General features: G+C 41.2%; 1 protein-coding gene across 2 annotated transcripts; it reads left to right on the forward strand.

The window, feature by feature from the left end:
* The first annotated feature begins 2,861 nt into the window (after positions 1 to 2,861).
* Positions 2,862 to 4,813, forward strand: LOC145043838 (putative glycosyltransferase 7). Of its 2 annotated transcripts, none has more exons than XM_078992601.1 (2): positions 2,862 to 4,485; positions 4,610 to 4,813. In XM_078992601.1, the coding sequence occupies exon 1, from the start codon at positions 3,074 to 3,076 to the stop codon at positions 4,448 to 4,450; it is 1,377 nt and encodes a 458-aa protein (XP_078848727.1). In that variant the 5' UTR covers positions 2,862 to 3,073; the 3' UTR covers positions 4,451 to 4,485; positions 4,610 to 4,813. The 2 variants fall into 2 exon arrangements, with proteins under 2 accessions (XP_078848727.1, XP_078848726.1); XM_078992600.1 differs by having other exon boundaries at positions 2,863 to 4,471.
* The last annotated feature ends 19,513 nt before the right edge of the window (positions 4,814 to 24,326 follow it).

Below are 24,326 nucleotides of genomic sequence, written 5' to 3' on the forward strand. Positions count from 1 at the left end.
CCCGAATATGTTAGACAAAGTACCGGTCGATAGGACCGAAAGGGTAGTTAGTACCCAATTATGTTATGCAGTATGTGTTATGTATGGTATGTGGTATGATGAGGGAACTCACTAAGCTTTGTGCTTACAATTTTCAGTTTTGTTTCAGGTACCTCTTCATCGAAGGGGAAGGAGCCGGCACGGTAGTAGCCATCACACACACACACACGATTTTCACATTATGAGATTCTTGGGATTGTACTATGATATTATTACTATTTTATGATATGGTTTTGAAACATGTGATTATGGTTTTATGAAATAATGTGACTCGATGATGTTTCTTATAAATGTTTTCTAATCATTATATCAAAAATAGAATTTTTGGTCTTGAAAATTAGGATGTTACACCTTGCAAGAAAAACATGAGTACGACGGAAAAGTTAAAATTTAGATGAAAGCGTAAATATCAAACGGCCAAACAAGCAATGTCACATGACAAGTATAAATTGCATATACAAACTAGTATAGTCTCTATATGATTGGTTGTTTGGTTATATGGTTCGTTCATATGCATGTATGAGGAGTTGATGGCGGAACAACGATAGGTCGTGAACCTATAAACTCGTGTTGATGGCGGAACAACGACATGCCATGAGTCCAGATACACACATCATTGGTAGAACGGCAAAAGGTTGTAACCATTGTTTGTATGCATGTATATATATATTGTGATACATGTCATTTTGGGGAACTCGCTTGGCTTCGTGCTTAACCACTTGATTACAAATGAATTTAGGTAGGTTTTCAAATCAGGTGCAGGGCAAGGCTTGACTATACATGTGGATCAACGTCGCGTTTTAGTTTTCCGTAAAATCTAATTATACACTGATTTGAATAGTTAGTACTATGTTTTGACCATGATTGAATAAAATAGATTCTTATACTTTACAATGTTAGGCAAATGAGTTTTTATATTACTATTGGAAAGAGTATTATCAATATACTATACTTCAAAAATAAAAAATTTGTTATGGAAATTTGGATGTTTTGGTTCATAAAACTTAGAAGAAACTAAATATTTCACCCCATGATTGATAATAGTTGGATCTCGAACCCATTTTCCTTCAAATTGTCAAACACTTAATTATGAATCTCTTTGTGTTACCATTGATGATTCTTGAAAAAGAATCATATGTTCATTTCCTTCTACTGCCCATTTGATCTTAGCCTTTTGTCCTAGATTAGTTCATCTAGTTGTTTCTATCTCCATATGTCTTTCTTTTCGTACACACCAATAAGCTAATTCTAAGGATATGAGGATTTTACTTTATCAAGTGCCTATTTAACTTCCTTGAGTTTTTGAAGCAAGAATAAAATCGAGAAGAGGGTGTTAATGATAACTATGAGTTTTTTACCACCTTAACAAAAGTATCATTGGAAAGCTAGGAATTATAAAATCTAAAGGGTGGAGGATCAAAGTCAACAACAAAACTTTGAAAGATGATCAAGAAATGATCAAAATATTCTCTTTGGAGAGTAATACCTAAAGTAAGAGGTCATAGAATCCCATATAATTTACCGAGTTTTGCACCATCCCCATAAATACAAGTGATTTCCTATGACATAAATTAGGCCCCACTGTACACATGATACCGCACACCACGGTATGTGACGTGACACTGCGATGTGCGGTAAACATCGCACCAACCACATTTGTTCCATTGTGGTAAGCTTGTCGCGCATTATGGTTTCACCGTGCCGTGTAACCCTCAAATATGGTATTTTGTGCATAAAAATGTGTATTATGATTGATATAGTAAGGTATAGTATGATACTCATTAGTTTTATAGGTGAAGAAAAAAATGAAGTGAGAATACAAAAATGTGGTATGTGTACTATGATAACCACCCACCTATTGTCTCAACAAGCAATCTAATAAAATCATTGAACATTGCATAACCTCTTTCACACAATTGTGAATCCATCCTCTCTTCGATTCGAGACATCTAATCTCATTGAAGTCTCCAAGGAACATCCACACTCCATGTGTCGAGTTTTTGAGTTCTAATAGATCTTCCCAAAGTTTCAGTTTCGAAGAAATGGTTGAGGACCATATACATTCACCAAACATTCAGTCGTACCCACGTTTACCCATTTACCTATAACCTCTTGAAAATTCCTGTCCTTGGCAACATTGATTTTTTGAAAGCAAAGCAAACCCAAAGTGAGATTATCCTCCAAGATCTACCTGATGCATCTACAATTTCTTGTTCAAAATCATTACCACCGCATAAGTTGTTCAACGATTCTCAGAATTTTTGAATTGAGATTCTTGTAATGCTATTAATTAAATGTTATACCTCTGTTTTTATTCCACTGTGCACTCCACTTTGATTGGAATTCCCAATCTCCTAGGGTTCATGCCTTAGTCTCGCGTTACTATGATGAAATTAAAAATAAAACAAGATTCCATAACTCAACCATTAAAATAAAAAAGAGTTTAATAAGGTCCACTTTTTGTAATCTTGACTGGTACGCTAGGTTAGGTATATGTCTTCTATTTCATACTTTCCTTGTAACTTGTGTTTTTAGCTTAACTTCTCTTCTTCAATTTACTTGTGCACTATTATTTTTGTGCTAATATATTGGCTCGACGTTAAAAGAAAAAATCTATATAGGATAATCTTTCGAACATGTATCAAGTACTTTCCTTTGCAAGAAAAACATGAGTACGATTGGAAAAGTTAAATTTTAGATTAAAGCGTAAATACCAAATGGCCAAACAAGCAATGTCACATGACAAGTATAAACGTGTCGATTTGAGTAACCCTTCATAGGTGAAAACAGTGGGACCCACATTCCACCGCCATTAAAGCCACCTTCAGAAACTTTACACCACCTTCACCCTTCCCCTCTAATTAACTGACCAGTACCCTGATACCCTCCCTGCACCGACGAAAAAAAACCCTTTTTTCCTCACCGGTCTTCTCAAACTTCTTGATAACTTCAACGAATTTGTTTCAGATTACAGTTTACCTTTTTCAGAATTGAGTTAAAAAAAGTGTAAAAGTCGCCTGATTTCGTATTCAAAATGAAGTCCCCAGAGATTTATCAGTCACAATTTCCATCTCCGATGACGAGAAACTACGGTGGTGGACGACGGACATCGTTGTCAATCGCTTCCGACGCTTTTCTCTTCTTCTCCGGCGCTGTTGCAGCTCTGTTACTCGTCTGGTCATTCTCTACTTTCTCAAATCATCAACCCACTACAAATTTCGAAACACAAACTCTCGAACCCAAATCTTCCGTCTCTGTCGTCGATAATGTCGATTGCGAAAGAACCAGTAATGGATTAAACCTCCATTACGACCCACCGGACCAGAATTTCTACGACGACCCATCTCTAAGTTACACAATCGACAAACCCATAAAAAATTGGGACGAAAAGAGACGAGAATGGTTGAAACTACACCCGTCATTCGGACCGAACTCCGACGAACGTGTCCTCGTCGTCTCCGGCTCGCAATCCCGGCCGTGTAGCAACCCGATTGGCGATCATTTACTATTAAGATTCTTCAAGAACAAAGTAGACTACTGTCGGATCCACGGCTACGACATCTTCTACAACAACGTCCTCCTCCACCCTCAAATGCACACATTCTGGGCCAAAATTCCGGCGGTTCGCGCCGCCATGTTAGCCCACCCGGAATCCGAGTGGATATGGTGGGTTGACTCAGACGCGGCGTTCACCGACATGGACTTTAAGTTACCATTACACCGCTACAAAGACCACAACTTCGTCGTCCACGGTTGGCCGGAGCTGATCTACCGGAAGAAAAGCTGGACGAGTTTAAACGCCGGAGTTTTCCTGATCCGAAACAGTCAATGGGCTCTTGACTTCATGGATGTGTGGTCGGGTATGGGTCCTCAGACTCCGGATTACGAAAAATGGGGCGAAATCTTGAGAGAAACTTGTAAAGACAAATCCTTTCCAGAATCCGACGATCAAACGGGTTTGGTTTATTTATTATTAAAAGAAAAAGAAAAATGGGGGGATAAAATATACGTTGAAGGGGAATATTACTTCGAGGGGTATTGGTTGGAAATAGTTGAGACTTTGGAGAACATAACGGCGAAATATAACGGCGTTGAGAGAGGGGCGCGTAGGTTAAGAAGACGACACGCTGAAAAGGTGAGTGAGGGCTATTCTGCGCTGTGGGAGAAGTATCTAAAAGACGCCGGGTATGGGAAGTTCAGTTGGCGGCGGCCGTTTATTACTCATTTTACGGGCTGTCAGCCGTGTAGCGGGCAGCATAATCAAATGTATTCCGGGCAGAGTTGTTGGGACGCTATGCAGAAGGTTTTGAATTTTGCTGATAATCAGGTTTTGCGTAATTATGGTTTTGTACATCGCGATTTACTGGATTCTAACTCTGTGTCATCTCTACCGTTCGATTACCCTGCATGATTATCAAAGGATTGTAACTTTGTGAGTAGATATTGGTATTGATGTGTACCTTTAAGTAGTTTGATATATATATATATATATATATATATATATATATATATATATATTTTTATATATATAATTGAATGATAATGATGTGAATATTGCTTTACACTGCAGATTGATGAGTGGAAGCTTTAATCCAGTGAAGAAAAGTAAAAGGAGAGGATATTCGATTTATAACTAGTGCTAATGTTATTTATGCATTTCTATATATATTCCTTTATATATAAATAAATATATATAGGAGTGGTGTTTGTATTATTAATTTTTGTACATTTTCAGTGAATTTAATGTTATGAGTTCTTAATTTGTTTTGATCAATGCTCCGATTTGGGTAAAGAAAAAAAAGTTTGATCGCTTAAAAGTAAGGTAAACCGTATAAAAACATAACTATTTATCTACTATTTATCTAAAGGTAAAGCATAACTATTTATTTTCATAAAAACTTATATATATATATATATATATATATATATATATATATATATTAGGTTCATGTGAGACAAACTAATTTTGTGAGACCGTAAAATATATTTTTTTATTTATTTAATTTTTTAAAATTTTTTTTTTAATTAATTCAAGTTCAGAAAATAATATTAATTTTTTTTTTTTGGATTTTTCCATTTATTTTGCATTTTAAAATTATATTTTAAAATATGTTAGTCTAATATTCTATTAGAATATTTCACGTATTTATCAAAAAAAATGGAATTAATTTTTATTTTTTTATTTATTATTTCTTTTAGTTAAATCAAGTTCCGAAAATAATATTTTAAATTTTTTTTTTAAAATATTTCCATTTATTCTGCATTTTAAAATTATTTTTTAGAATATATCAGTTTAATATTCTATTAGAACATTTCACTTATTTTTAATAAAAAAAATAGAATTTATATATATATATATTTATCTACCATCGTTCATAATAACATTTATATTTTATTTGTATACTAGGTGTAAGATATATATATATATATATATATATATATATATATATATATATATATATATATATATATATATATATATATATATATTTGGTTAATTAAAATTAAATATAAAATTTTAAATATTTAAAAACTTTAAATTTATAATAAAATAATAAATTATTAAAACTGATTTTTTTATCTTTTAAATTTATATAAATAAATAAAATAAATTAATGTGTTTTAATTTGGTTATTTTGAAACCCCCAAAAAAATTATCTATTGTCACCTCATTTCACAGAGGTGTGCTAAATTCCTCAGAGATATTAAACGATTCACAGAGCCTCCTTTACGGATCTGACGATCATTTTATAAAACTTGGAAATTTGTGGTAAATACTTAAAACACCCCTTAAATTTTGGTTATTTTATGAAGTTTCTCTTTTGTTTATATGTTAGATAAATCTTTACACTTTTAGTTATTTTAAGTTATCTTTCAAATTAACTTAAATATTTAGTTTTCTAAAGAAATTATGGGTTGTTTTATGACATGAGATTTATTAATTTTGTTTTTAGGTTAGAAAGGGAAAAGAAAATAAGTATCATTCCCATTGCTTAAAGTAAAATATGATAAATAGATTACTTACTCAAAGACCGGTTCAAGCAAAAATAAATGATTTTGATTATTTTTTTCATTGTGATGAACAAAATTACTTACTCAAAGATCGGTTCAAGCAAAAATAAATGATTTTGATTATTTTTTTTCATTGTGATGAACAAAATAAATGCCATCATGTCATAAAGATTCGGTAACTTCTTTAAAAAGAATATTTTGGCATATATGAAAGATATCTAAAATTATAAAGATGTTTTAATATATAAACAAAATGTAAGAATTTTTATGATGTTTGTAGATAAATGGTTATGTTTTTATATATTTTTTCTTTAAAAGAACATTGAATTATATAGGGAATTTGTAAATTATCTATAGTTCTAAATATTAACAAATCATAGATTGCTTTTTCTAACACTATCATGTCTTTATTAAAAATCTATACCATTAAATGTAAATTTTTTTTGGAACATGTCATATATTCTCGTTCTCGTGTATTTTGACACATGTAATTTTATGCTTAATTCTTAGAAATTATATTTCACTTATCATTTTATGGTAATTTTTGATTTTCTTAATTAATTATTCTAATTTTTAGGTTATAGAAAGTAATTAATGTGTCATTAATTTGTTTCCTTATATTCTCAAATTTTAATATGTTTCCTTCGATATATATAATTCAAAATTGGTATGTTTCTTTCAAAATTCATTGTCATTTTGACAAAATGGTCTGTATATGAAAAATAATCAAACTTTGTTGCTTTTTATTGACAAACTAAAAAAAAAAGGTTATATGGCTAAAATATAATTATTTTTCTATAGTTTGTTTTATTAGTATAAACTGAATTATTTATTTATTCATCATTTTATTTGTATATATTTTGAAATTTTATTTTTAAAAAAAAACTTAATGTTTACATTGTAACATTACATTTGGGATTAAATAAATAAGTTAAATAAATAAATGAACCCCGAGATGTGAATGATATTTTATATTCTTTTTTTTTGAAGCCTTAAATCCATAATAATATATCAGTGTTAGCTATGGGAGTTAAATATTATAATTGTGGAAATTTGGAGTTTATATTGTATCAAATGGACTTATAGCAAATGGATTTTGGGAAAACAAGGGCTAAAAAGTAAAATGTGGAGTTGGTTGAAATGAACTGAGAATGAGGGGCCGAATATGTCAATTGGGTGAAGCTTTAAAATGGAGACGGGGGTTTAAGGCCTGTCATATCCTGCCCATGTTTTGGAAGCACCACCAAAGCAAACCCTAACCCTAGATCATATTCTGCAGCCGCTGCCACCTCCTAACAATACAAGGACCGATGAACGCCGTCGCTACTTTCATTGACCGGCGAAGACATGGGATGCTAGCTCGAGCCGACCCTGTGAATATGGGAGACCGGTCGAACTACAATACCCTTCTACATCGATGACACAATCACCTCTCCACCATCTTCGTATTCCCGTCACGTCTTGCTGTCGTCATCGCTGCTATGCGGCCGCTCCGTAACGATGGTGCCTTCTGGACGCCACCTGTCGTCTCGTGGGTTACCGGGTGTGTTTTCTTTTATTACCTAGAAATTATGGTGGTGTTTGTGGCTCGCGATGTGGATGCGCCTGTGTATGGTTAGTCTGTCAAGTGGAAGTTGTGAAGAACCACCATGGTAGCCAACCATGGTGGTTGCCGCCGATGGCGCTGCTATTGTCGTCGTTTACGTCGCCGTCGTCCGTCTTACGCGACCAAGGGGTGGTTGTCCTCATATCTTGTGTAAGGACGTGCGTGTATTGGTGTGTGTTGCATGATCAGGAATCAAGAGAGCCATCACAACCACCGTGAGGTGGTGACTATCATCTCCGACCACCGCCTGCCGCCACAAGGGTGGTTGTGCATGTGTGTGTGTTATATTTTGTGTGTTTCATTTTGGATAATATGTTGTATAATGTATTTGTATGGTTGAAAAATCCGAAGTAACCCATCACCACCATCGTAAGGTGGTGGCTGCCGCCTTTTGCTGCTACCAGTCGTCGTGTTGGGTGGCGGTGTGCACTTGTGTGTGAATAGATTGTTATTTGAGATGTTTGGACAATTTTGGCCTAAAATCATAATCACCGCCACAAAGATGGCGGCTGCTGCCATAAGCCGTCGTTGACCACCACTACCCGAGGTGGTAGTGGATGGTGCTCGTTCTAATGAAACCCTAGTTGATCTAATGAAACCATAATTGACCTAAAAATCTAATCATTGGACTAGCTGACTTGTGTTTGGGTTGGAAACCCTAATTAGGGTTTTTAGGAAACCCTAATTTTGGGAGATGTTAGTTTTGGATTGTCGGGACCCGCGTTGGACTAGTGGATTGAAGTTATTACTTAAGCCCAATTACATTGTATGTTGGCCAAGTGGAGTAATGGACTTAAAGGATTAAGTCCTTAATGGGTTAAGTAAGAACACTTGACCCTAATCGTCATTTTATGTGAAAACCCTAATTATGTTTGGGCTTCAAGTTGGGCCTTTTGTTGGGCTTTGGTGATTAGGCTATTAATGGGTCATCCTAGAACAATTATATGGACCAGAAAATTTTGATGGGCTTTAGGGTAAGGCCCATGAGAGGGGTTTGGGACCAATTTGGAAGATTGAGCCTTGGTTGATTATTTGACTTGTGGGCCTACAGAGAATGAGTTTGGGCCTTGGTCTTGGACTAAGTTAGGATAGGGGTAAAATAGTCCTTTTACCCTAACTGTGGGTTATAGTTATGCATTGAAACCCAGATGGTTAATTGGGTTCAGTTTTGATGCTGACAGTTCATGGATCTGTCAGCCAGCAGCCATGGATTTATTCGCGGGACTTCAGCAGTGAGAGGTAAGTTTCCTCTTGGTTTGAAAGGGTAGAAGGCACCAAGGCCGGCCTGTATATTTTATTTGTATTGATTAGTAGCTGAGTGTGGGTGAGGCCCGTATCTCATAGATAGCAGAGTGTAGGCGAGGTCCATATCTCATAGCATTATTTGAGTATGGATATTGTCACACCCCCAAACCAAGGATGGTGGAAACGTCCGGGGTGGCGGACTTCATGTATAGTATCACAACAACGAGTATAATAGTGCTCAAAGTAATTACAACCATCATAAATATAATTGAAAAAGTTACACCAAAGTATATGTTTGCATGATTCAAATCAATTACATTATGATGACAAAATGAACTGTTTGACGATTTATCGTCACATCTTCAAAACGTTGTTGATTTCCTGTTTCACTGAATTCCTGAGAATACAAGTTGTTTGCAAAAAAAAGTGTCAACACAAAGGTTGGTGAGTTCATAAGCTTTTTAGATAAAGAGTTTGGAAACCGTTCCTTGTAATGTGTGGTGTGTTACCAAGAAAAATCCAATATTTTCCTTATAAAAGTTATGTGGTCTGAAATGTCGGGACCGAAAATGAACAAGTATTTGTCATACTTAACGATATAAGAGTGGTTTTAAATTTGCGTAAAACCCTTTCTGATTTGAGAAAAATCCTGAAATAAGTGGTGTGTAGTCTTAAATACCAAGAGTGAAAGTATACAATAATATCTGTAATTATTGATATGAAAAGTGATTTTAAATCGACATAAAACCCCTTTTTGATTTTATGAAAATCCCCGTAATGAATGATGTGTAATCTTAAATACCAAGATTGAAAGTATACAATAATATATGTAATTATTGATATGAAAAGTGATTTTAAATTGACATAAAACCCTTTTTTGATTTATGAAAAATCCCCGTAAACTTTATGTGTTGTTAACTTCCTATGTGAGCCGCTATAACTATACTATGACTGAATGAACCTGCCACGACGTTTCTCAGGTGTCGCGAAACTGAAATGATATTTGTCACCCGTAGACCTGCAGGTCCTACTGTAGCTAGCAGTAAGGTTTGGGGTGTCAAACCCAATATAGATCTATACACAACTATAACGTTCTCCCTACAAGAGACTCTGGTTATAACTACCAGGAATTTAGATCCCGCACTCGGACGTACGGAAAGAGAATGTCTCACAATTTAAGTAACAAGTTTACGTGTGGTGTGCGTGAGTGTAAAACCTTTTGTTGTGGGAATAAAACCTTCCGAAATGTGTTTGATGTGTTAATGGAAACATAAACCATACCTATATAGTTTATCAAAACGTTTAAATGTAATAGTTATAACTTTGTTTATTGTGGTTAACTACCATATTTGTGAAGGTAAAAACCCTTTTGTTTACCGATATGTATATGTGCTTTTTACTAAAGTGAAGCAAAATGCATTTTAACAACAAATTAATTACCACACTTTTATAGGTAAAATCCATTTGTTTTCTGATGTATGACTATATACTAAGTCGAAATGTCATCTATTTGTAAGAACATATTTTCACATAAAGATATACACCTTGCTCAACATGTTACAAGGTGAAATGAAATTTATAGCGTTTTTCTGTTGTTAACATTTTCTTTGACTGTTTTTAGAAAATTTATAGAAAAATCATCGAAGGTCCAAATCAAAATCCCTAAATTCTGAGAGTTTGGGAAATGAGTCTAGTTTGTTCCTAATTTTTATTATAAATTTTAATGACCTCTATCTTATGTGAAAAAGTCCATATTCACAGACTGGTCCGAATTGATGTTTGAAATTATAGGCAGTTTTGTAAAAATCACCATAAATTGTAGAAAACTCGTATGGAGATGTTCAACTAGTCATTTTAAAGCTAAGAACTTGACCTATTTGCACCTAATACAATTTTGAAAACTAAAATTTTTAAGTTTTCCAAAACAGTCCTTGAATGGAGTCCAACTTTTCTGATGAAAGCTGTTAGCAAAGTTTAGTTATGTTCTTGGTGTTTTAACCTGTATTCCCCCCCCCCCCCCCTTAAAACTTAAGAAAACATGAAAATACAGGGGTATGAACTCACCTTATGTGATTTAATGTGGGTTAATGTTGAATAAATGAAGTGTTCAACTCAAGAAAACTTGAAGGATCACTTGAAGATTTGAGAATTTAACACAATAATGATGGAGTTTGTGTAAGGAATCAATGATTTGTGTAAAAGGAAATGTAATTACCATAAGGAGGGTGATGATACTTACCTAATGAAGAAGGAAATCTTGAAAAATGACTTGGAAATCTCGAAATTATAAGAGAGAATTTGAGAGAAAAGATGTGTTTGATCTTTGGTTGAAATGAAAGAAATGAGTAAGAATGAGGAGAGAGGGTGAGTTTTCAGCCTTTGATGGGTCAAAATGGTGGGGAAATTACCCTTGAATGACCAGGTATGGTGGGGGACAATCGCTGGTCATGGAGTGGGTATGGGAGTGGTTGGTTGTGTTATAAATCAAAGATAGGTCAACACTTCACCACAAGATCTCATTTAATAGATTTTATTCTAAAATAAGGATTTCCTTAAAAATATGTTTAAATTATGAATATTTAGGGTCTTATATGTTAAAATATGATTTTTGGAGAAAATCCTGCGTTAAAATAATTAAAAACGGACTTAAAATGGAGAATTAGCCAAAAACCGGGTAAAAACGTAAAATCCGAAGTCTAAGGCCGGAGTCTCAATCATCAGCAGCCAAAACCGGAGTGGCTTAGTCGCTTGGTGCGGTCCAAGGAGAAGGAGCTACGGATGTGGGGTCGAAGAAGGAAGGCACTGCGGTCGGGCTGTGGCTCGCCTGCTGCGGTTGCACCCCATTACGGTCCGAAGACTGCGGCTGCTTAAGGGGCCTCGGATCCAAGAGGACTTGGCCCCTATGGAGAGGCTTTGGTCCCAAAGGGTTATTTTCCAAGATTTTTCCCTTCTTTGAGTGGTTTCTCATCAAGCCAAGTATCGGGATGCCCTAATTGATTATAAAAATTTCAAGAGAGGTTTCGAGAGAGATTTAGGAGAGATTTCACAATCTTGAAGAGATTCCTCAAATAGAGAGAGATTTGGGAGAGATTTGACATACTTGGAGAGATTTCTCATACAAATAGAGATTTCATATTTTTGGAGAGATTTCTCATACAAAGAGAGATTTGGGAGAGATTCTAAATAAAGAGAGATAGAGTGAAAACGTTTCAGAGAGGTTTCGTGTGTGACATTTGTGAGTGTCCGGCTTCGCAATTCAAGGTCTGTAAACCCTGTTAAGCCATGTTTAAGGACCTTACACACTCCCGATGAGTATGCAACATTGTTTTATCGGTTTGGTTCGTTACTTACCACAGTTTTAGGTTAAAGAAATCTAGATGTACGAACTTTTCAATTTATGACTTGTCATTAGAATAGCGAGTTGTATAGTATTTACCTAACATGAGCCCTAGTACACAAGGGTTAGTTGGGTTGACCGGTCTGACTTGTTGACTTTATTTGACTTTGACTTGACCAGAATTTAACAGTTTTCACATCATCCCCCCGTTAGAGGGAATTTCGTCCCGAAATTTGCATTTTGAATGGGGATCCAAGAATTCGGAGGAAAGATGGGGGAAACTTTTCGTAGTACAAGAAATTGATATGGCGGGGACCAATCCGCCTGATGTTAAATGACGCCTTGGAATTTCTTATTGTAACTTGAGCTAAGTCAATTTAAAGGAGTTATTGTTTTGAAATGATAGTGTATTCTATGTGTGCCTTTATGCTCCACGCTACAAAGTGGAGACTCTCGTTCATTTCGATTTTGCCAAGCGGTAAGTGGGCACACCCACGCTTTACCGAAGTTAATCACCCAAGCTATTTACATGTCGTCTAAGGTTTGAATAGCCCCCTTTTGTTATGCCTGTTGGTTTGATGCTGGTAGGCCATACTCAAGTCCAACCTAGTTCCGTATAAGGGTTGGCAGGGTGACGAAATGAATCTACTATCTCTGTTAGAGATAACATATATTAATAGACCCTGCGGTCGCATAATCTATTTGATGTACGTTCTAGTCGATTCCTCCATCCTGTCGCTTTCTTTGATTAGTAGGAAGTGTGCGGATTCGGCCAGTCTGTCGACGGTTACCCAAATGGTATCGAGACCATCCATCTCTTTGGGTAGTTTGGGTATGAAGCCCATGGTTAGCCGCTCCCACTTCCTTTTTGGTATCACTGGTTATTGTAGGAGACGTGAAGGATTCCTTTATTCTCTCTTGTCATTGGCACAAGTCCGATACTTTCCCACATGTGTAACGATGTCTACTTTCCTATTCGCCCACTGATGGCACTTTTTGAGGTCTGGATACATCTTGTCCGAGTCTGGATGAAGGGAAGTAGTGACTTTTCGTGTGCTTCGTTCGTGACATTATTTTCTGAATCCATCAACCTCGGTGTCCAGATCCGGTTCATGGAATAACATGTCCCGCCTTCCGTGTCCTCTAGGTTCTTATGATCGGTGAAGTTTGTATGCTTCATGTCATAGAGATGGTGCCTCTAGACCTCTAGGGCGAACTCTACTGCTCCTTGTTCAAGGTCATGCGTTATCTAGTCTACCTCGTACGTCTTTAGCTGACTTAAGTCATAAGTAATAACTTCTCTTCAGAGCGCTACATAAGGCCTACTGTAGTGTTCCTTGATTGCTTAGCTCGATAGGAAGCATGTGGGTTTGGTTTATGCGACTTAACTTATTTGGATGATAAGGGGTTCACTTGTACTCCTGGGTAACCTAGCTTTTGTGCTTGAACCTTGTCTGCTATATGCATGACATTCCCGAAAGTTCTCCCGGAAATACTTGTGACAAGGTTTCGGGAAGTATAACACTCCTCTAGTGCGCGTTTTGGGGTTTCACAACGAGAGATGGCTCGGAGGTCCGTGCTGGATGTGTTTATGGGGGATAAAGGTTTTCGATATTCGGTGGGTTAGGTGAAGGGTCCTTCCGTAGCCGTTAAACCGGGAAGGTGAGGACTATACCAATCAAAATTAAGTGGTGACAACAATATCTCTTTAGGTAAAACATGTGTTAAGTCGTATTCGTAAGAAGTGCTCATTAGGGTGATAGAGTATCTTGTGTTTCTCTTTAGTGTGTTTCGTTTTGTTCGATATTATTATTATTGTAGATGATTCATACCATGGTGCCTAGCATTAGTAGTGGGTGTGCTTCGATAGTTAGTAATGATACTTGATATCATGATCCATGACATGTTTCCCTATGATTGAGCGGTATATGAACGTCGTATGAAATTTGATGTTGGTAAAATCGTCGAGTGGGTGGTCCCACTCAATTCCTACTACTAGACATGGAATAGGAGTCAGGATGGAATTATTTGTTTCCAGACTTTAGTATTTTGATTATAATTAACCCCGATGTATGTACAAAGTCATCACAACTTATAGGTAATGATCCTAAGGTCATATATGAGTGTCTTTGGTTTGATTTGAACGAGAGAGTATTTTAACTACTTTTAGAAAGACGGTGATTTTAGCAAGCATACGAAATTCATTTGTAGCACCTGGTTTCCAGTATGTGAATTTTATTTGAATATTTCCCTATTTTAGCCTTGGACTCGGGGAGTCATAGGTCCGACTCGCTGAGTAGGGACGAGACTCAGGACACGTTTAAGTTGGCGACTCGGCAAGTCCATATCCCGGACTCGGCGAGTCACCGCTGCTGGATGAAACCCTAAATTTCAAGGGTTTGCACCCTATTTAAACCCTCATTCCGCCCCAAACTCGTCCCCATTCACCCCCAGAACTCCCAACATCGTTTCTACCCTTATTTCCTTGAGAGATTGAAGTGTTTTGGAGTGTTCTTGAAGATTTTGAAGAGAAAGAAGAGTAGATCAAGAAGAGGAGAAGGAGACCAGGCATCTTTGTGTCATCTCAACGTTTTCCTTGAGGTATAGCTCGTTTCCCCTCTGTTTTCAAGCTTGTAATCTCTTTTAGCTTCATGGGAGTCCTTCTTGGGCTCTTCCCCAAGCTTGTTTGTGCTTTGTGGGTTGTAATAAGTTGTTAGCCTTTAGATCTAGGCATGATTTAGTCCCTGGAGCTTGGATCTAATGCCTTTATGGGGTCATATTGCATGAAAGCCCTAGATCTACCTCTTTTGGTGCACTTTGAGCCTTAAAATCCATATTGGTGAATATCTACACGTAAAGTTGGAAACTTTACGTGTGATTTGTGCCCTAGAAGCCCAGATCTGTGAATGGCATGGACTGGAATCGAGCAAATCGGTGTATTTGATGGATGCATGGCTGCGACTCGGCGAGTTGTATATGTGACTCGACGAGTCTGGTCGCGAGTCACTGAATTGGTCCCTTTATGAAGTATCAAGTTGAGCCGTGAGTCACAGGGGGTGACTCGGTGAGTTGGAAGCTGAACTCACCTATGATAGGACTCGGCGAGTCAATGCCCTGACTCGGCGAGTCCAAGGCAATCTTCATAGATCAAGAACAGACTCGGCGAGTTGTTCATACAACTCGGCGAGTCTTAGCATAAGTGTTCTTCGGATGAAGATGAACTCGTCGAGTTGTTCATACAACTCGACGAGTAGGATGAAGAGGTTGAACGTCAGTCTAGAAGATGAACTCGTCGAGTCATAGCCTAACTCGACGAGTAGAAACAGGGACTCAGGACAATCGTCTGATAGGGACTCGACGAGTTGGAGAGCCAACTCGGCGAGTCGGGTCAACTGAAAGTTGACTCTGACTTTGACTTAGAGCTAGACCAGGGGTAAAATGGTCATTTTACCCAAAGGACAGTTAACAGTGTTTGATTGAGTATGTTGTGGGAATTGCAGCCGGAGGATTTCCGGAGCAGCAGCGGTCAGTTAGTTCCCGATCAGTTCAGCAGCTACTTTGAGGTGAGTTACCTTCCAGTAGTGGTGGGTCTAAGGCCACAATGCCGGCCCACCAGTAGGAGACGTATGATAGATGATTGTCTTTGTGATATCATCTAGGTTTGCTATTACCTAATATGTTATATGCTATCATGATACGTTATATGCGATAGTAGTAGAGTTCGGTTGTTAGGACCGCAGGGTAGTCAGATACCCCAGAAACGTCTGACAGTATGTGATGATATGTTTGTATGTTGGCCTGTTATGTTATGCGATAGAGGTAGCAGGAGGGGACCAGTCCCCGAGGATCGGTTGTTAGGACCGATGGGTAGTCAGCACCCCAGAATGGCTTGACATGGGTAGTCAGCACCCCAGAATGGCTTGACACGGGTAGGACGGCACCCCAGAATGGCCGTATGGGTAGGTCGGCACCCCAGAATGGCCGTACCGGGTAGTCAGGCACCCCAGAATAGCCTGGCAGTACGTATGTTATGTGTTTGTATGGTATATGGTACGTTGGGGGAACTCACTAAGCTTTGTGCTTACGTTTACAGTTTTGTTTTCAGGAACCTCTTCACCGAAGGGGAAGGAGCCGGCGCGGTAGCGGCACATCATGCACACACTCTGGTTTCCGCATTTACGAGATTCACTGGGATTGTACTCTGATATTTTGATGGGATGTATGGTTTGACTTTTTAAAACAAGGTTTTGTTTATTAATGTTTTCTAAAGTAATATTTTAAAATGAAATTTTCGGACATGAAAATTGGGTCGTTACAAGTTGGTATCAGAGCCCTGGTTTGAGGGATTCGGACTCACCTTCGGGGGTGTCTGAACTCAAATCTAGGGATTTAAAGAAAATTTTTTTAGAAAATGATTTCGAACAACGAGAAAAGAGTTTACGAAAGAACAAAAGTGTGTGATGTGCGCGACCGGCCGAGCTCAAGTAAGTACTCCCCAAAGTACCCATACCAGTTTATGTTATGTTTATCAGCTTTTGTAGAACAGCATGCTAGAATAGGGCTAAGGATCTAGGAATGATGCCTTATGTTCCTGCCTTATGTGTTCCACCTATATGTGAATTGCATGCTTGTATAGTGTAGACAGCGGTAGGGTAGCCTGTTAGGGTTTGCCTGGTAGTATAAGCTAACACGGTGTGCTAGTTCAGTTCCTCTCTATGAGAGCGGAATTGTTTGAAGTCGTTTTCCCTTGTCCGAATGTTGCTTGCTTCGTGCTACGTGGGACTCCGAATAATGGGAATTAGCCATTAGGCGAATACGTTACACCACATGCGATCAGAGTTGAATAATCTTAGAGTACCGGATTTAATCCTACTGCGCAGCTCTTGTTTGAGTCCAACCGTTGTAGGGACGAGTCGGGTACTCGAAGGATTATCTGAGTCTCGCCGCATGTGATGGTGTTCGGGTGATGGCTAATTGGCATTACAAGGAGGCCTGCAGCAGCTGAGGATTGAATTGAGTAGAGCCGGAGGTTTCCCTAGGGCGAGCCGGGAATGAGTATAGTAGTAACTGGCCTTAGTGTAAGGGATCTGGTGGAGTCGAGGCAGTCCTTGAAGAAGGTACAGATAGATGTGGAAGGTAGTATGGGCCCGTACTACTGAAAGCAGAGGATCCGTACCCGAACCAAGGAAGGCCAAGACAAGACCAGGGAACTTGTAAGTAGCTATGATTCCTCAGGGAGCACCAGTATATCTAATGATTGTTGTGATGTATTGCAGAATGGTGGTACTTCGATCGAGGCCGGTGGACGGCGGTTCTGGAGAGGGGTCAGGTTTGGGATCAGGGTCCGAGCCGATAGATGAGGGACTACGCGAGTTCATCGCGTCAGAGATCACCAGGGGCATCCTTGAGTCGACTCCCATTATCTTCGGGTCGATCAAGGAAGGGATCATGGAGTTGATGGAGGATCGCCTACGGGCATTCAGGAGCGATTTGGCATCTGGCAAGTCGGGGTCACGCACACTGTCCTTTAAGGACTTCAGGGGCAGTGGTGCGCCGAATTTCCATGGGGTAAAGGACCCCATTGCTGCTAGGCGATGGATTGCAGACATCGAGTCTGCACAGCTGACTAGCTTCTGCCCCGAGGGGTTGAAGGTGAGATATGCAGCGGGGTGTTTACGGGACCGAGCCCGGGATTAGTGGGAGTCAGTGGGTGACTCGTTGGGAGCCTCAGCTATCGAGGCTATGACCTGGTCGGACTTTGTGACCAGGTTCAGGGCAGAGTTTGCGCTAGCTGTCGAGCTTCAGCAGCTGGCCAGGGAGTTTCTGGATATGAGACAGACGACGGAGACTGTGGCAGAGATCACCGCCAAGTTCCGGGAGAGGGCTTTGTTGGTGCCCCAGTATGCTGGTGACGAGGATATGAGGAGGACTCGTTATCACGATATGCTTCGAGCTGACATCCGGGAGCATGTTAGCTTTTCGGCTTGCCCTACCTTGGACTCTATGATCGCCAGGCAAGGGAGAGGGAGATAGATTTGGAGCACATCCAGAAACGGAAATCTGAGGAGGGACAGGCAGGAGGGGCTTCGGGGAAGAAGCCCAAGGGATCAGATGGGAAGCCGAAAGGCCAGTCAGGACCGAGCCACTGCAGGAAGTGCGGCAGGCCGCACGAGGGGGCGTGCAGGATGGGATCGTCAGGCTGCTACAAGTGCAGCAAGTTTGGGCACATCAGCAGGGATTGCACTGCTCCTGCGACAGTTATTCAGACATCGGAGTTGTTGTGTTTCCACTGCAACCAGAGGGGCCACAAGAAGGCCAATTGCCCTATGTTGACAGTTTCAGCGCCAGTGAAGGCGCCAGCTCCAGCGACCCTGCGGATCACGGATGGCCGTCAGGGCAGGGCAGAGGCTCCGGTGGTGAGGAGCCGAGCATTCCAGCTGACTACAGAGGAGGCACGCGCCGCGCCCGATGTGGTGACGGGTATGATTCTTTCCTTCTATCTTTTGTTTTATGTTGTTATGATATTGATATGTGCTCCGTGTGTATATATATGTATTAGGATCGTTCCATGTGAACGACATCCCAGTTCAGGTATTGTTCGACTCGGGTGCATCCCGATCGTTCGTTTCTCTTGCGCTTAGCAAGAGGTTTCATGAGACTTCAGGTGAGTTAGATTGCCCGTTAGAGGTAGAGATTGCTGACGATCGATCGGTGCAAGCATCGATGGTGTTTCGAGATTGCGTTCTGCGACTGTTTGAGGAGCGTTACCTGGTAGACTTGGTTCCCATTCCATTGCGTGGGGACAAGGTGATTATTGGCATGGATTGGTTGAGCCCTAATGGGGGAGTGATAGATTGCGCGCAGCAGCTAGTGCGAGTCAGGACCCCAAGCGGGGGAGAGTTAGTGATTCATGGCGAACGGCCACAGTGTGGACCCACTATATGTTCGGCAGCGAGGGCTAGGCGTTATCTTCAGCAGGGATGCGCGGGATATGTCGCGTATGTGATGGATACCCGGGAGGCGGGTAAGGCGACCGTGAGCGAGGTCCCGGTGGTTCGAGATTTTGCAGATGTTTTCCCGGAGGAACTACCTGGGATACCTCCGGAGCGACAGGTAGAGTTCAGGATTGATCTTATTCCCGGTGCGGCTCCAATAGCCAAAGCACCATATCGGTTGGCCCCTCCTGAGATGCAGGAGTTGTCTACGCAGTTGCAGGAGCTGCTGGACAAGGGATTTATTCGTCCGAGCAGTTCGCCTTGGGGAGCCCCGATTCTACTTGTGAAGAAGAAGGATGGGTCGCATCGGATGTGTATAGATTACCGGGAGTTGAATAAGGTGACGGTGAAGAACCGTTACCCACTCCCGAGGATTGATGACCTCTTTGACCAACTTCAAGGAGCATCTTGGTTCTCCAAGATTGACTTGCGTTTGGGTTATCATCAGATGAGGGTCAGGGAGGAGGATACGCAGAAGACCGCGTTTCGGACACGTTATGGCCACTATGAGTTTGTGGTGATGCCGTTTGGGCTCACCAATGCTCCTGCCGCGTTCATGGATCTCATGAACCGCGTTTGCAGACCGATGCTGGATCGGTCTGTGATAGTCTTTATCGATGACATCCTGGTTTATTCCAAGACCCAGGAGGAGCATGAGGAGCATCTGAGGGAGGTGTTGGAGACCCTGAGGAGGGAGAGCTTGTATGCCAAGTTCTCCAAGTGCGAGTTCTGGTTGCGCGAGGTGCAGTTTCTTGGGCACCTCGTCAACCAGAACGGGATTCTGGTCGATCCGGCCAAGGTTGAGGCCGTGATGAGATGGGAGGTTCCGAAGTCTCCATCTGAGATTCGGAGTTTCCTAGGATTAGCGGGCTACTATCGGAGATTTATCCAAGATTTCTCCAAGATAGCCGTACCCCTGACACGACTGACGAAGAAAGCCGTGGTCTTTCGGTGGGGACCCGAGCAGCAGGCTACGTTTGAGATGCTGAGATAGAAATTGTGTGAGGCGCCGATCCTAGCCCTGCCTGAGGGCGTAGAGGATTTTGTGGTTTATTGTGATGCGTCCATTTCGAGGTTGGGCGCAGTTCTGATGCAGAGGGGGCATGTCATTGCCTATGCTTCGAGGCAGCTCAAGCCCCACGAGGCGAACTACCCGACGCACGATTTGGAGTTGGGGGCCGTGGTCTTCGCCCTCAAGATTTGGCGACATTACCTCTACGGGGTTCGTTGTACCATCTACATGGACCACAAGAGTCTGAGGTATCTCATGGACCAGCCGAATCTGAACATGAGGCAGCGTTGGTGGTTGGATGTGGTGAAGGATTATGATTGCGAGATCCTTTACCACCCGGGGAAGGCCAACGTGGTGGCCGATGCGCTTAGCCGCAAGGCGGCGCCGATCAGGGACGTATGCCTGAGGATGACCGTAGTGATTCCCCTATTGGAGCAAATTCGGGAGGCTCAACAGGAGGCTATCAAGGAGGAGCATCGGAAGAGCGAGCGCGTGGTGGGTCAGGTATCCTCTTTTGATTATGATAGCCGGGGTCTATTGACACTACACCATAGGGTGTGGGTGCCGTATCACGGGGGCGTCCGCTAGATTTTGATGGATGAGGCGCACAAGTCCCGATTCTCTATCCATCCTGGGGCGACGAAGATGTATAGGGATCTTCTTCTGAACTATTGGTGGCCCTGCATGAAGCGGGATGTGGCATGGTACGTAGAGCGGTGCTTGACCTGCAGGAAGGTCAAGGCCGAACATCAGAGACCGCATGGTAAGATGCAGCCATTGGACATTCCACTGTGGAAATGGGAAGATATCACCATGGACTTTATTACAAAGCTTCCCATAACTGCGTGTGGAGTGGATTCGATTTGGCTCATCGTGGACCGACTGACCAAGAGTGCTCACTTTATTCCGATTCAGGAGAGCATATCGGCCGAGAAGTTGGCCGATATCTATATCAGGGAAATCGTGGCGTGGCACGGGGTGCCGGTATCGGTGATCTCGGATAGGGATGTACGTTTCACTTCCAGATTTTGGAAGAAGTTTCATGACGAGTTGGGCACTCGATTGCATTTTAGCACCGCCTTTCACCCGCAGACAGATGGTCAGAGTGAGCGGACCATCCAGACTTTGGAGGACATGTTGCGGGCGTGTGTGTTGGATTTCGGTGGTAGCTGGGATACCTATCTTCCCTTGGCTGAGTTCTCCTACAACAACAACTATCACGCGAGTATTGACCGACCACCGTTCGAGATGTTGTACGGGCGGAGGTGCAGAACCCCGATATGTTGGGGTGAAGTTGGCCAGAGAGTCATGGGAAGCATCGAGGTGGTGCTAGAGACGACCGAGAGGATCCAGCAGGTTCGGAGCAGACTTCAGACTGCTCAGAGTCGGCAGAAAAGTTATGCCGATAAGCGTCGATCCGACTTGGAGTTCCAAGTCGGGGATATGGTTCTCCTGAAAGTGTCACCTTGGAAAGGCGTCATTCGATTCAGAAAGCGGGGCAAGTTGGGCCCAAGATTCATCGGGCCGTTCAGGGTTGTAGCCCGGGTAGGCAAGGTGGCGTATAGTCTGCTGACTGATGGGTAGTCAGCACCCCAGAATGGCTTGACATGGGTAGTCAGCACCCCAGAATGGCTTGACACGGGTAGGACGGCACCCTAGAATGGCCGTATGGGTAGGTCGGCACCCCAGAATGGCCGTACTGAGTAGTCAAGCACCCCAGAATAGCCTGGCAGTACGTATGTTATGTGTTTGTATGGTATGTGGTACGTTGGGAGAACTCACTAAGATTTGTGCTTACGTTTACAGTTTTGTTTTCAGGAACCTCTTCACCGAAGGAGAAGGAGCCGGCGCGGTAGCGGCACATCATGCACACACACTGGTTTCCGCATTTACGAGATTCACTGGGATTGTACTCTGATATTTTGATGGGATGTATGGTTTGACTTTTTAAAACAAGGTTTTGTTTATTAATGTTTTCTAAAGTAATATTTTAAAATGAAATTTTCGGACATGAAAATTGGGTCGTTACATCATTACAAACATATGGTACTTAAACGTTTTTGTCGTTCGAAACATTACAAAAGTCCTAATATGGTTCCCTTGCTGCTCCTGATGGTGTGTTCAATACACTCCTCCTGCTCCTCCGTCATTCCTCTTAGTTGGACAGTCTCTTTTGAAGTGCCCTTTTTTGCCACATAGGCAACACACTGGACTTACATTGGTATTGGGGGGTTGAAGCGATGTGTTGAGTCGGGGTCCTACAGAAACAGACGGTATGCCCTTTCCTGTTGCAGTTGTTACAGTGTAAAATCCGACAAGCCCCATTATGATGGAAGCCACATTGGTTACACTTTGGGAGTGATCCCTTATATGGTCTGGCCGGTGTTTGGGTGGCAGACCCCGTGGCTAGTGTCGAGGCATATGTCGTGACTGCTGTTGTAATTGTAGGGGTGGCTACGAGTTGTTGTCTTTTAGTGGATTTCTGAGATTGGTTGTACTTCCTTTTGTTCCAAAACTTCCTCTTCTTGTTCGTAGGTTTGTGGTTTGAGGCGTTTTCATTGGCAGACACCTGTTGGTGTTCCTGATTGTTACAACATTATGCATTGTTAGTACCGCTTCCATCTCTGCTGGCATTGTAGCATTTAATTGCACCATGACGGCTGTCACGGCTGCCGTGACTGCAGCTAGAAAAGTAGCAGAGTCTATCTGCAGGGTTGGCACCTTGCTAGTTGGTTGGTTGCCTCTTGGTGAAGACATAGCTATGTTTCATGATGAAAAACGACTTCGTGAGTGGAAATAATTATCTCAAGTGCATCCTTATGATTTATATTCACATATATAAATTCTTCCACATTACTGTACTATTCTCAGTGTTTCTGCTAACGTTCCTAGGATGGAGTTATGGCAGTAGGTAGGAGTGGGTTTCATACGGTCGTTAAGCTTTACTCATCTTAGGATCATGTTTGACCAAACACACTTAGCTGAGGAGTTTTGATGGGATCCGGTGCATTAGTACTGGTATGATCGCACTCTATAGGTCTAAGAAGAAGGCATCCCTTCTATCGTAAGTTTTAAGGGGAGAGACGGTAACGAGCCTTTAGAATGACTATACGTCGCGAGTTTTCTAACTAAGTTTATCGATCTTAGTTCAATTTGTAACGTATTTCGGTTGTTTTATGGTTTTCTGAAAACGTTTCATAACGAGAGCCTATATATGATAAACTCGTGTATTTTAGTAGTTATGTATCCAAGTGAAACCTTGAAATTTGATCCAAGTTAGGCCTTTCTTACGACCATTTGATGTATGCCTAGTGGTATGATTAAGACTTAATAGACCCTTGAGTCTGATGGATCAGCCATAAATCCATTTTGTTAATATGATTCTAGAAATTTTGGTTTCAGAGAAAGTTTTGGCCGAAATGTAGGTCTACACTAGATTATTGTAAGGAAAAGTTTTGATAGCAACTAAATCTCTTGATTAGTATGACCGCTCGAATCGCAGTGTCATGCTTACGCCTAGAATAGAGTAGCACCAATGCATACTCATGAACCTAATTTACCAGGTCTTGTGAGCGGTATGAACTCTACTCATGACTATCCATCCCTTGTGATGCTTGAGGCAAGGTCGATGCATCTTGCAGCTTTGCCTAACGACGCTTGGTTGTAATCATCCTCTCTTTGAATGTCATGTGTCTACCCTGTTACTCTCTTTCCTCTTCACGAGCGGCGATAAGGTCCTATAAAGAATGTTGGCCTCTAAAATCGTAGTCTATCTCTGAGTCTCAGGTACGTAAGATAGTGGGGTCTGTAGTATCGTGCAGTTTTCGAACTCGGTTCACAGTCTCCCTGTGTTAATCCCCGATGTTCACGATCTGCCGAGTCTTCGCCGGGAAGGCTCTGTCAGTCGGTCCCCCATGGTTGAGGTCATAGCACCCTCGTTGGTCTCCACATGGTGATTGCTCTCATTGCTGTTGACTTCAATCCTCAATCACGGTTGCCCAACGGGGCACATGTTCGATGTAGTCGAAACGGTTCGCGGGAACCCTGGCTGTGCATGGAGGGTTGATTACCTCTGGTTCC

This window comes from Lactuca saligna, chromosome 4 (genome assembly GCF_052625555.1).
Source record: "Lactuca saligna cultivar CGN05327 chromosome 4, ASM5262555v1, whole genome shotgun sequence".
NCBI classification, from domain to species: domain Eukaryota; kingdom Viridiplantae; phylum Streptophyta; class Magnoliopsida; order Asterales; family Asteraceae; genus Lactuca; species Lactuca saligna.

Bases quoted from the DNA above. Each gene is read 5' to 3' on its own strand.
- LOC145043838 (XM_078992601.1), top strand. From the start codon at position 3,074: ATGAAGTCCCCAGAGATTTATCAGTCACAATTTCCATCTCCGATGACG.